This window comes from Heteronotia binoei, chromosome 2, assembly GCF_032191835.1.
Source record: "Heteronotia binoei isolate CCM8104 ecotype False Entrance Well chromosome 2, APGP_CSIRO_Hbin_v1, whole genome shotgun sequence".
NCBI classification, from domain to species: domain Eukaryota; kingdom Metazoa; phylum Chordata; class Lepidosauria; order Squamata; family Gekkonidae; genus Heteronotia; species Heteronotia binoei.
The window spans coordinates 95,470,582-95,484,762 of NC_083224.1; the positions used below are offsets into that span (position 1 = coordinate 95,470,582).

Genomic DNA, 14,181 nt, shown 5'->3' on the forward strand with positions numbered 1-14,181 from the left:
AATAATAATAATAATAATAATAATAATAATAATAATAATAATAATAATAATAATAATAATAATAATAATAATAATAATAATTTTTTATTTCTATCCCGCCCTCCCCGCCGGAGCAGGCTCAGGGTGGCTCACAACATAAAACACACATTACATCAATTATACTTATAAAACATGGTTAAAACAATTACAGAGTATTAAAATTAACATAACAGTATGGCGTTATAAACAGGTTTCAATAAATTTCAGAAGTAAAAACGTTTCAAGAATAAAAGCATTTCTAGCAGCATATCTAGTTTTGTCACAAGTTTTTTCACTAGTTGAAGGCCATCTTGAAAAGGTGGGTCTTACAGGCCCTACGGAATCCCTCTAAACATCATAGGGCCCTCACCTCCTCAGGGAGTTGGTTCCACAGTAGTGGAGCAGTAATAGAGAAGGCCCGGTCCCGGGTGGCTTTCAGTCTGGCCTCCCTTGGCCCAGGGATATTCAGCTGGTTTTTCCCAGATGACCTCAGTGCCCTCTGGGGCTCATATGGGGAGAGACGGTCCCTTAGGTAGGTAGGTCCTCGGCCATATACTGCTTAACATCTATATGTGCCCCCTAGCCCAGCTGGTATGCAATGTCAGGCTTAGGTGCCACCAATATGTGGATGACACCCAGCTATATCTGTTTTTGGATGACAAATTGGGCAATGTCCCACAAGATATGGCCCAAGGCTTACAGGCCATGGTGGGCTGACTAAGAAAGAGCAGGCTGAACCCGTCAAAAATGGAGGTCCTGTGACTGGGGGGGATGGGGCACCTTTAACACCAGCACCATCTGTCAAGAGCGTGGGCATGATGTTGGATACCTTCCCTTTCTATGGAGATCCAGGTCAAGCACATTGCCAAGGTGGCATTTTTTCATCTTCGTCAAGCTCAGCAACTGGCTTCCCTCCTGTCCTGTTCAGATCTAGCCACAGTGATCCATGTTAGGGTCACCTCCGGACTAGACTACTGTAACTCACTCTATGCTGGTCTACCCTTGAAACTGACCCGGAAACTCCAGTGGATCCAGAATGCAGCCGCACAGATCCTGGCAGGAACACTATAGACAGCACATATACAACCAGTGTTGTGCCAGCTACACTAGCTTCCAGTTGAGTATCAAGTCAGATTCAAGGTATTGGTTTTGACTTTCAAGGCCTTGAGAGGTCTGGAACCAACATATCTGTAGGACCGTCTCCTCAGCTCAGACCTCTCAAGGCCCTGGTAGAGCGTTATGCTCTGCTGGCAGCAATTTGCTGGTGATCCCCAGCCCTAAAGAGGTCTGGCTGTCCTCCACAAGGGCCAGAGCTTTTTCAGCTCTGGCTCTGACCTGGTGGAACTCTGCCAGAGGAGATCCAGGCCCTACAGGACCTTATGCAATTCATTGCCCAGAGCCCAGCTTTGACTGGGATGGGGCAATTCAATAAATTGAATTAATTAATTAATAATGCATGCTATAACTGGTCTAAGACCAGTTATAGAGCACTCAGAAGATTCAACACTAGTAAAGCAACTATTGTGCTCATTCTTCCTGGGTATTCCCCCCCCCCCACACACACACACACTGTATTTATGGCATTTCCAAATTAAGGTTGATTTGCCTTGGCTTTTAATGCAGATGTGACCTGACAAGGAACACTGAACATAGCAATGTAATATATTGTAAAGGATAACTAGAAGTTATCCTTTACAATAACTAGTTATTCTTATTGTAAAGAATAACTAGAAGAAACCCATCATTTAGATATCTCCTGTTAGCTGGCTTCACCTTGGCATAATTTGTTGTTGGAGGCTAGGATCACATTCTTAATTGCAGCCTGGGAAGGCTCAAAGGGGAAATAGAATTGTAGCACCCTAGTTCACTGAATGTGTATGCCTTTTCATTTCTACAGAGTGCCTCTGATGGCTTTTGGAAGTCTGTGGCTACCCAAGTTCCAAGAGAGCCTCATGAGATCCGTATCCTGAACCCATATTTTATCCAGGAGGCAGCTTTCAGCTTTATTGGCCTTCCCTTCAACAATGGACTGATGGGCAGAGGGGTAAGCATGCAGGGGAGCTTAACCCCAATACCATCTTTGCGTTCTTTTGTGCTGCTGATTGAAAACAAAATATGATGATAAACTCTGATCCCTCTTCCCCAAATCCCTTCCTAATGTAGCTGGTAAGTCCTCTGGACAGGGACTAGAGCATAATAAGAGCCCTGCTGGATCAGACCAGTGACCCATCTAGTTCAGCATGCTGTTTCACACAGCCACATCACTTCTATATTTTGTGCAACACCTTCTACTAAATGCTAGATAGTCATGTTATCCCAAAATGGAGCATTCAAATCTTTTTTAAAAACTCCATGGTAGGTGGGTGGGTATGTCAAAGAAACTGTAATGTACCACAGAATGATTAAACCAGCCAAAAGGCTTGGTCATACATGCTGTTTATCCGTTTTAGATGTATTTAAATGGTTTTAATGGTTTTAATGGTTTAATGGTTTTAGATGTATTTAAATGGTTTATGAATATGTGTGTTTGATGTGTTGGTATGTTTGTGGAAGAGCACCTCATTTCGTTGCTCTCTTTTTGTTGAGAACAATGACAATAAATTCATCTATCTATCTATCTATCTATCTATCTATCTATCTATCTATCTATCTATCTATCTATCTATCTATCTATCTATCTATCTATCTATCTATCTATCTATCTGTATGCATTAAATTATCTGCTGGCACCAGATAATTCTAGATACATTGTAGCACCAGCAGCGTATCTCTCATCCCTGGAATCCCCTGTTCATCGTAGAGCCCTTTCCCTAGCTAGATGGCATGCACTCCCCTCTGCAGTTTTAGAGGGGAGATATAGAAAGATCCCTAAGAATGAGAGGGTCTGCCCTTGTGGAGCAGGGGCCATTGAAAGTGTTGAACATGTTCTCCTTTCATGCCAGTTTTACCAGGAGATACAGGCAAGGTTAATTAGTCCCTTATTGAGTAGATTTCAGGGCCATTTCGGTCTTTCTAATTTTGAGATCACTAGGAAGCTTCTTATGGGAGTGAACCCACAGATTACAGGTCCTGTGCAAGGTTCTTTTCAATTGCATGTAAAGTTCACAATGATATATTATGTTCTGAAGCCAAATTTTAATTGCTATTTTATATAACTTCCCACTGTTATCTTATGCGATGTTCAAATATGTTGTAAGTATTTTAGCTTTTGTAAATTTTTTCTGATTTGTGCTGATTGTTGACCATATTAAAATTGAATGAACAAACAAACAAACACATTAAATTATAGCAACACATGTATAGTTCTGTATCATGTTGTTTGAGAGAGACTACTTGTGGTTATATTTATGTGCCTAAGTCAGGGCGAAGGAGGGCTGAGTGCAGGACCTCAGGGGACAGGAGGGTGTTGCAGTATGAGATAGAAGACTGAGGAGGGGGCACAGTGGTGGCATCCACACCCTGCAAGGCCAGGGAAGATCCCTAGGGGACCTGGCTGCTGCCTAGAGGTCAGGAGCCCAGCCTGAGGCAAAGAATGACAGGACATGTGGGTACTGTTTCTGCCCATTCCTGCCCCACTCACTGCTACTTTTTTGTGAGAGAGGGGGTGAATTTTATGTTTAGCCTTTATTGGCTTGTCAGTTGTAATCCTTTCAAGAAAAAGTGTTACCATGCCACTGTTAGACATGTTCTGATAGCATCGCAGTCTGGGGTTTTCCGTACCTGGGCCCACTTCTGAAGACTGTACCCGGTTCTGGCGCCCCAGGACAAACCCCGCCCCCCCAAAGAGTTTTCTCACGCATGCTTCATTCAAACTCTTGGCCTGGCCCTCTCCCGGGAAGAGGCTGCCTCTGAAGTGGGAGAGGGCCAGGCAAGGGGCGGCATAAGCTGCATGTTCTTTCTTTGAGAACACGCAGCTTGGGCTGCCCCTTGCCCAGCCCTCTCTGGCTTTGCAGGTCAATGAGGATGGAGAGGGGGCACCTGTCCCCTGCCCCTGCAGTGAGGTGGCAGCCCAGGTGGCTGCCTACCTCGTTGACTCCCACATGCCAGCCCTGACTGTACCCCTAAAAGAATCTGCAAGACTGCTTGCTGACTGAAAACAGGAAGGAGCATATCTTGCCAATACTGAAAAAAGAAAACTTACGGGCTGCAGTTTCCTTCTGGGCACAATTCAGAGTCCTCACTGTTACCTGTAAAGCTCAATAGGCAGATCTGGGACTTGAGATCTTTACTGTTTTGGATGGCGTTACACTCCCCTTGAAAAGCCAGGTACACACCTTGGGAGTGCTACTTGGCATAGCAGTCACCTTAGAAAGGTGGCTGCTGAGGGCTTTTGCCCAGCTTTGGCTGGTGCATCAACTGAGTCTGTTCCTGGATCAGCCAGATTTATCCAAAGTAATCCATGCCTTAGCCAAATCCAGACTGGGCTATTGCAATGCACTGTATCTCGGACTACCCTTGAAGAGTGTTTGGAGGCTGCATCTACTGTAGAATGTTATAGCTAGACTGCTGGTCAGGACCAGTCACTGGGATTATGTGGTCCTGATATTACAGCAATTACACTGGCTATTGATCCACTCCTGAGCCCAATTGAAGGTGTTGGTTTTGGTCTTTAAAGGTTTGCGTGGCTTGGGACCAGGCTAACTGAAGGCCCATCTTTTCCCACTTGTTCCTGCTTGGGAATTAAGGTCACAAGGAGTATAGTTCTGTTTTACATTGTTTGCAGAAAGTTAAAAACATGGGAGCCTTCCTGACCTCCTCATTCTATAGGTTAGGGCCACTCTATAGGTTAGGGCCACTACAGAGAATGCACATGTATAGGACCTTAGTTTTTAGTGGGACCTTAGCTTGTTCTTGGTGCATTCTTCTGATGTTTGCAGCCAGACTCTTGTTTTTGTTTGTTTTGATTTTTTTAACTAATCTATTTTATTGTTTATATTGTATTTTGAATTATTGTAAAACACTACAAGATCCCTGATTAGAGAACACTGGAAGGGGCTCAGACGACTTCTGACATAACTGTGTCACTCTGAGATAACTGTGTTACTGTGTCACTCAGACAGCCCCCAAACTGAATTGAGCCAAAAATGCCCCAAACCAGTCAGTGTGTGGGAGAAAGGGGGGGGGGGGTAACCTAACAGCGGGGCAAGTGCGCCTGTCAGCTGTGAGGTTAAAATGGATGGCAGTCGTTTCATGAGTCCATTTCACTTCCTGCCACTTGGAAGTAGGGTGAAGTGAAACTGCCATTTAAACCTAACAGTCAACTGTGGACATGTGCTGCTCAACTGTTAGGTTTAAATGACCTGAACTGAACTAGACCAAAATCCAGCAAATGTACACAGAAGGTGCCTTCCCCAAACATTGGTTTGGGGACTGCAAATCAGGCCAAGTTTATTCCAAATGTTGGCTTGTGAGGCAGTTCATGCCAAACCTAATCCTTAGTGTCACTGGCTCCTGTTTATTTTGGGTTTTTTCCTCTTATTCACCAGCAATGTAGTTCTTAGGAATCCTTTCTTTCTGGGGTTTTAAACACCTAACATTCATTTTTACAAGTGAAGAAACTATTTGATTGACCCATGGTCTGCTATCCTATGTCTGGCAATAGCTGAGTCAAAAGAAAAGATGATTTCCTCTTGAATTTTGCTATGTTTGTGGTTATTTGTACCTACCGTGTTTCCCCGAAAATAAGACCTACCCAAAAAATAAGCCCTAGCAGGATTTCTATGCATTTGTTAAATATAAGCCCTACCCTGATAATAAGACCTAGTGATGGGCATGGCTATGCAGCGTATCTGCATAGCCACGCCATGAATTTCGGCGCGGAGTGGTAAGGAAGACTAAATACCTTTTATCTGCTACAACTCATTTCTCCGAGCCGTTTGCACTTGCGCGGGTGGCAACCACATCACTCCTTTCTCCTAGCCGTTCGCGCATGTGTGGGTGCGCTTGTGGTAACCGCGGTGGCAGGCATCCTATTGCGCACGCGCGAATGGCTAGGGGAAAGGAGTTCACGCATCACTAGCGCCAGCCCCACCAACAAAGTCGGCTCCCCCTGAGAAAAAATAAATATAAGATAGTGTCTTATTTTGGGGGAAACACAATAGTAACAATCAGTGTTCCCTCTAAACTGAGTTAGTGTGAGCTAGAATCACAGATTTTTAGCCTCCAGCTCACACATTTTTGTCTTAGTTCAGGAAGGATGACCCCAGAGCACAATAATTTATGTAGTAGCTCACAACTTTAATGCCAGTAGCTCACAACTTTTATACCAAAGCAAGAGTCAAGTTGCACCTTTAAGACCAACAAAGTTTTATTCAGAATGTAAGCTTTCGTGTGCTAGAAGCACATTTCATCAGACAAAAGTATTTGAATGGCAAGCAGTCCTAAATATAGAGAAAGTGGGCAGTGAGTTAGTATGCAGAGTCATGGAAATGTTTTTTTAGCAGATTAAAAGAGTCACAAGTTGAGGTCTGGTGTTTGCTTGTTTTTGTTAACTGGGCTGAAACAACAACTAAGTTGGGATAGCAGATTGATGTCCATGTACTAACTAAACCCATTAAATATCCTGGGTGTGAATTGCAATACACAGGAGTCTGTTGTAATGTTAGCTCAGGGTTTAAATGAGGGCATAGGTTTTTCAGAGGTTTGATTTAAACATGTAACACACATGTAAACATAATTCCAGTTTGCCATTAGAAAAAAGAATACATTAAAATCTAGTGGAAGAAGTGTTAGTAGAGAGCCAGTTTGGTATAGTGGTTAAGTGTGCGGAATCTTATCTGGGAGCACTGGGTTTGATTCCCCACTCCTCCACTTGCAGCTGCTGGAATGGCCTTGGGTCAGCCATAGCTCTTGGAGGAGTTGTCCCTGAAAGGTTAGTATATGTGATGAGATAAAAAACCCAATATCCCTGTTCAGTCCTGGGGAGGTGTTTGATCTTCTTTGTGGTCTCTGTTCAGTCCCACACTTGGGTTCTGCGCCAAGCCAGAAATCCTCCTCGGAGATTTTAAAGCTACAGCCTAAGCTCCTCCTTTTTGGCGCACTTTCCCTCCCCCTGGAGAGCAGACACACATTACGCATGCCTAGAGAGAGGGAGAGCACGCCACTCACTGTTTCTTCTTTACCGCTGCTCCTGATAGACCTACCTTGCTGCGCTCCCTTGATTTTCCTCAGCTGCTCCTCATCTTTGTCTTCTTCATCTTTCATTCTTCATCTGGTATTGTTAATCCCTTCTTTCTAAAAAGAGAGAGAGAAAGAGACTTTATTTGTTTGTCCGTGTTTGCGCCCCCTCCCCCCCTTCCATCCGTCGGTGTCGAAACTATCTTCAATTTTTATGGAAGGGAAGGAAGCAAAAGTCACTTTTAAAAAGTGCCGGAGGTGTGGGGCAAAGATCCCATCATCGGATGGACATTCTCATTGCCTGGTCTGTTTAGGGGAATCTCACAAAGTGGATACTTGCCCCCATTGCCTTAACTTCAGCAAACTGAAGAAGCATAAAACCGCTCCGAGCAGCCCTCGGATTCAATGGCTACAAAGCAGCCTGCGCCCTCGAAACCATCGTTACCACCTGAACTCTCAGCACCAACTGATGTAATTTCTGACAGCCAAACCTCGGCTCCTACAATGCCGCCTGGCTCCTTACCGATCCTCTTCAACCCAACGACCGGGACTGCTCGTATCATCAGTGTTCCATCCCGTTCGCCATCTATTCACAGCAACTTTCCCTCTGATTTTCTCGAATCCGACCCACAGTCAGGAGTGGAGATCCAGTCTCGGATTCGACAACAAAATCTTCTGGGATCCAACTCTTTCAGGGATGTCCAGGTCAATCCAGCTCTGCCTCACAGATTCGATCATCCCCCTTGAATCCAACAACCTCAGCTGCCCACGGATTCCAGCTACTCACCAACTTACCAGCATCCAGAGACCAGAGTGCATCCTCATAGGATTCGACGATCACGCTCTCCATCCTGACACTACTATAGGGAGTCTTCCTTCTCACACTCACCCTCCCCCAGAGATTACAGGTACTGCCAGCACTACTATTCTCGCTCCCCTTCCACTACAAACACATTAGATACTATGACTACGTCTCTTGACATGAGCAACTGAGGTCCAGAGAAGCTCCTATGTGTCAGAGGACACCTCCCACTTCTACCATTACTCTGGCCAACGTACATCACCCCTCGAGCTTACCTGCAATGGTTACATCTGCACCACAGTCCACCATGGTGGTTGCTCCCAAAGCAACTCAGGATCCCAGCTTGCAAGCTCACGAGACTGCCTCTTTGGTCCAACTGGAACCATCATCATCTTCTTTGTCTTCTGATTCTGATGATTCTACTTCCTCCACTGAGGATGTCCATGTGGCATCCCATGAGGCTGACATCTCTAAGCCTGCAAATCTGTCTCCATTAGAGGGCTCCAAGGCTTATCTAGACCTTATCTCTAGTCTGACTGAAGCTCTTAACATCAAGCTGTCTAGTGAGACACCAAAAGTGTCAGACATTGTTCATGACATAGTCCAATCCTCCCTGCCAGCCGGCTATCTACTACCCATGTTGCCTGTACATCTTGAGGGACTCAAGGAAGCTTGGGACACACCAGCATCGGTCCAATCAACATCCAAACACCTGGACTCACTTTACAAGATCCACGCCCCTGAAACCAAGTTCTTTTTTCTCATCCTGCCCCTAACTCTGTCATAGTTCATTCGGCTACCAAGTCCAAACAAACTCATCATCCGGCTCCACCCGACAAAGAAGGTAGAAAACTGGACACCCTGGGTATTTATTTATTTATTTATTTATTTATTTATTTATTTATTTATTTTATGATTTATATCCCACCCTTCCCACCAAGTGGCTCAGGGCGGCTTACAACATAGGATCCCACATAAATAGGGTTTAAGCATTTAAACAATTAAAATAATTAAACATTTAAAATATTTAAAACATTTAAAACAATAAGACATTAAAAGCAGCAGAAGTCTAGTAAAACCACACTTAGTTTCTTGTGCCGATTAGTTATAGGCCAGCCGGAAGAGGTTGTCTTACAGGCCCTGCGGAACTGAGCAAGGTCCCGCAGGGCCCTCACCTCGTCCGGCAGCTGGTTCCACCAGGAAGGGTGTCAGGGCCCGGGTTGCAGATAAGGAACGACGGCTGCCAACGTCCGGCAGCTGGCCAGAACTCTGTCAGCCGGCTGGGGAGGAACGCAGGGGTGGTCGTTAAACAGTCCAATTATTTCAACACCGTAAATCAGTCCGGCCGAAGGAGGAGACAGAAAGCTTGGTCACAGGAATGCAGGGGGTCGGAAGCCAGAGAAAACAACGCCAATTACCTAGGTCAGTCCACAAAGCAAAGTCAGAGTCCAGAAGTTCAAGTCCAAGGTTCAGGCCGGGTCAGGAGTTACACGGGTTCTCGCAGCAAGCAAGAGGGTGCAGAGCGTAGTCACGTCCCAGGAGGATCGTTCGTTGCCAGCACAGTTTGCCTTGAGGTCAGGGTTACAGATATACTGTGCTGGCTTGTTAACTTGTTAGTACTCCGGGCTGAGATCTCTCCTCCCACGCATGCGTGCATCTCTGCGTCTGTTTCTGAACTCCTGTCGCCTCCTCTCACATAGCCGGCTTACAGGAGGTGGTGATTCAGGAGGGGATGCACTAGGGCCTGGTGTGGCCTGATCAGTTTCAGGTGGCTCCTGCTCTGAGTTAGCAAGGGCGGGGGCTGAGCTAGGGCCTGGTGTGGCCTGATCAGTTTCAGGTGGCTCCTGCTCTGAGTTAGCAAGGGCTGGGTCTGGGGCAGGCACGACAAAGGGGCCATAACAGAAAAGGCCCGGTCCCTGGTAGACTTTAGACGGGCTTCTTTTGGCCCGGGGATAACAAGGAGGTTTTGAGTTCCCGATCTCAGTACTCTCTGGGGAACATGTGGGGAGAGACGGTCCTTCAGGTAGGCAGGTCCTAGGCCATATAGGGCTTTAAAGGTAATAACCAGCACCTTGTACTGGACTCGGTGAGTTATTGGCAGCCAGTGCAGATCCTGGAGCCCCGGCCGGATGTGCTCCCTTCTTGGGAGCCCTAACAGCAGCCGGGCCGCGGCATTCTGCACTAGCTGCAACTTCCGAGTTCGACACAAAGGCAGCCCCATGTAGAGAGCATTGCAGTAGTCCAACCTCGAGGTGACCGTGGCATGGATCACTGTTGCTAGATTGTCGCGCTCCAGGAAGGGAGCCAACTGCCTTGCCCGCCTAAGATGAAAAAATGCGGACTTGGCAGTGGCTGCTATCTGAGCCTCCATCGTTAAGGAGGGCTCCAATAGCACCCCCAGGCTTTTGACCCTGTTCGCCGCTATCAACGGCGCACCATCAAAAACTGGCAGGGGGATTTCCCTCCCCGGACCCCGACGACCCAAGCAAAGGACCTCTGTCTTCGCTGGATTTAGCCTCAGCCTGCTCAGTCTGAGCCACCCAGCCACAGCCTGTAATGCCCGGTCTAGGTTTTCTGGGGCGCAGACCGGTCGGCCGTCCATAAGCAGATAGAGATGGGTGTCATCAGCGTACTGGTGGCAACCCAGCCCATACCTTCGGGCAATCTGGGCAAGGGGACGCATATAGATGTTAAATAACATCGGGGAGAGAACCGCCCCCGAGGCACTCCGCAATCAAGCATGCACCTCCAGGATAGCTCACCCCCAATCGCGACCCTTTGTCCCCGACCTTCGAGGAAAGAGGAAAGCCACTGTAAAGCTAACCCCTGGATCCCCGCGTCGGCAAGGCGGCAGGTCAGTAACTGATGGTCGACCGTATCGAACGCAGCCAATAGGTCCAACAACATCAGCACCGCCGAGCTGCCCCGATCCAGATGCCGTTGAAGGTCATCTACCAGGGCGACCAACACCATCTCCGTCCCATGGCCCGGGCGAAAGCCGGACTGAAGTGGGTCGAGGACGGAAGCTGTACTCCCTTACCATCACTACAGCCAAGATCCACAACTACTTGGCTTATTTCTCTGCATATACCTTCCACTTGGCCAACCAATTCAACAACCTTTTACCTGACGTGCCAGATGCTTCCAAGCAGAAGGCATCTGATCTCATCATTCAATTGTCCAGAGTGAGCAGACAGCAGATCAACTCTGTTTGCCATGCGGTCTCCTGTTCATCCAAAGCCCTGGTAACATCTGTAGCTCTTCGTCGCCTCGCTTGGCTATGCAATACATCTCTGCAACCAGATATCCGCTTCAAAGTTGAGGATCTCCCCTTTGACATACAAGGCCTTTTTCATTCTACAACTGATGAGCTTCTTACTACTATCGACGACGTAAAAGGGCAAAGAGCCTAGGTGTTTCCTCTGTTCAGACATCAAAATTCCAGAGATCTAAACCCTGGAAAGCCTCATACAGAAAACACTCCAGGTCCCCGAAGCAGTCCGAATATTGGAGATGCAAGGCACCTGCAGGAAAACATCCTTATCAACCTAAGCAGAAACGGCAGTCCTCCACGGCGATGTCACCACCTGCAAAGCAGTCTCTTTGACTTCCCCCTTTCTCCGTTACACATTATGCACCCTCTACAACCCGACACACTTACCCTGGGAACCAGGCTGTCACCATTTGTTCCGGCTGGGGAGGAAATTACATCGGATTCCTGGATTCTCACATAGGATATTCGCATAGGATATGCAATAGAGTTTCTTCATCCCCCCCGAGCTCATCGTTTCGTCAGAACACCAACTTCGACCAACACCAAATGTGCTACCTTCTACACCAGAGGTCCCGCAACGACTCAGTCCAAGAGGGATGCCTTTCTACAACGCTGATCAGGACCTCTAAACTACATTTTCCACCTATTCCTCTGATTTCCAAGACCATTCAGAAAATCTCAACAGACCATACCAACTGCATTCTAGTAACTCCATGGTGACCAAGACAACCTTGGTTCACAAAAGTTCTTCTGTTATCCCAGAACGCTTACCTGCAATTCCCGAGTGTACTGGATCTCCTCTCTCAGCATAATGGGAGGATACTCCACCATGATCCATCCATTTTCAAGCTAACAGCATGGAAGATAAAAGCATGATTTACCTGCAAATGTGAAGGAAGTGATTGTGAATGCCAGAAAACCCTCCACGTGTGGTTCATATCTAAGTGCAGGAGATTTTCGAACTATATCAAACCCATATGCTCTCACCCAGAGCAGGCACCACTTCCTGATATTTTGGCCTATATTCTAACCTTGAAGGATACTGTTTAGCTTTCTCCTCCCTCAAAGTGCATCTTTTGGCCATTTCAGCTCATCACACTTTGATTGATGGTTCCATGGGTTTTTCTCACCACCTCGCCAAATCCTTTCTCAGGTGACTGATACGCCTACACCCTCCTCAGCATCTTCTTGTCCCTGTTTGGAGCATCTCACTTGTGCTCACCCAATTGACTCGTCCACCGTTCGAGCCTCTGACCAAGGTCTCTCTGCAACTTCTATCGTGGAAGACAGCTCTACTAGTTGCACTGACATCTGGAAGGCAAGCAAGTGATTTGTGTGCACTACGCTCAGACACCCCGTACATGATATTTCACAAAGACAAAGTAGTCTTTAGGCAGGACCCGTCTTTCCTGTCCAAGGTTGTTTCCAGTTTTCACCTGTCACAACCCATTGTCTTACCAACCTTCTTTCCACAGCCAAAGAACGCTGGCCAACAAGCTCTTCACACTCTAGATCGGGGTGGTCGGTAGCTCTCCAGATGTTTTTTGCCTATCATCATCAATTTTATTTATATCAGCATGGTCAATGGCTGGGGCTGATGGGAGTTGTAGGCAAAAAACATCTGGAGAGCTACCGTTGGCCACCCCTGCTCTAGATGTTTGGAGAGCTCTCTCTTTCTGTCTGTCACAAACAGCGCCCTTCCGTAAGCATCCTAACCTGTTTGTTTCATATGGTAAACCCAAACAGGGATCCAAACTCTCTACACAGTGTCTATCCAAGTGGGTGGCATCAGCCATCACGTTATGCTACGAAGTGGCTAAACAACCCTTACCAAAGATGTTAAGGCCACATTCTACTAGGGTTGTGTCGACTTCCTCTGCTTTCTTGGACGGCATCACACTGGGGGACATCTGTGCTGCGGCTACTTGGTCCTCTTCCTCCACTTTCATCTAGCACTACGCCCTGGATGTGCAAGCTAGACGAGATGCCTCCTTTGGACAAGCAGTCCTGCGATCAGTTTTTCACTGAACACCCTTAAGGTAATGTGCTTCTGTATGTGTGGTATGCTGCTTAATGTGTGTTTTCTTTGCAGGCCAGCACCCTCCATCCTCATATGTAGCTTGCCAGTTACCCAAGTGTGGGACTGCACAGAGATCACGAAGAAGATAAACAGGTTGCATACCTGTAACTAATGATCTTCAAGTGGTCATCTATGCAGTCACACACGCCCACCTGGCCTTCCCTGCTACTGGCTTTTCTCCTCTGGGACCTGCTGGTAGTGGCTGGAAGAAACTGAGTGGGTGGCGTGCTCTCCCTCTCTCTAGGCATGCGTAATGTGTGTCTGCTCCCCAGGGGAAGGGGAAGCACATCAAATGGAGGAGCTTAGGCTGTAGCTTTAAAATCTCCAAGGAGGATTCATGGCTCGGTTTAGAACCCAAGTGTGTGACTGAACAGAGACCACAAAGAAGATAAAACACCTCCCCAGGATGTCAAGTAGACAGATTCAATGACAAGTCAAAATTGATACTAAGACTACATTTATTGATAAACCGTTACTTTGGCTCAAGCCGGTTGCTTGAGAGGAATGAGACAAATACATTGATACAAGAGTTTTAAGGTACACTTCAAAGAGATTCCTATGGGGGGTGGGGAGCAAAGGAACATTCACGCATAACTACAAAGATACTTTCCCAGGGCAGTTATCAAGCTGGTTGTCGTTGCATTCGTATGCGAATCTTCCTCCCTCGGGAGGCCCTGTGGAAAGGCACAGATTACTTTGTTCTCAACAGTTGCCAGTCATAAAGGGAAAGGGGGGTAACTAAAGGTCAATAAACTAGCAGCATTTGGTTCATTATGATTTTACCCAGGCCTGGTTTTGACAGGCGAGAACCCAACAGTCTTTGGTCAGAATCAGTCGAGCTTGACATACTGCCCCCCTCAAGCTGACCCCCTCGGTCTTAGAGGGTGGTTT

The 14,181-nt window shown here is 46.9% G+C and overlaps 1 protein-coding gene across 6 annotated transcripts in view; it reads left to right on the forward strand.

The window, feature by feature from the left end:
• Positions 1-14,181, forward strand: part of ST3GAL3 (ST3 beta-galactoside alpha-2,3-sialyltransferase 3) — a 517,471-nt gene that overhangs the window by 346,495 nt on the left and 156,795 nt on the right. For all 6 annotated transcript variants that reach the window (XM_060231666.1, XM_060231665.1, XM_060231667.1 and 3 more), the window contains one exon: positions 1,916-2,062. In XM_060231666.1, coding sequence (XP_060087649.1) covers positions 1,916-2,062 — 147 coding nt within the window. The remainder of the gene's footprint in view (positions 1-1,915; positions 2,063-14,181) is intronic.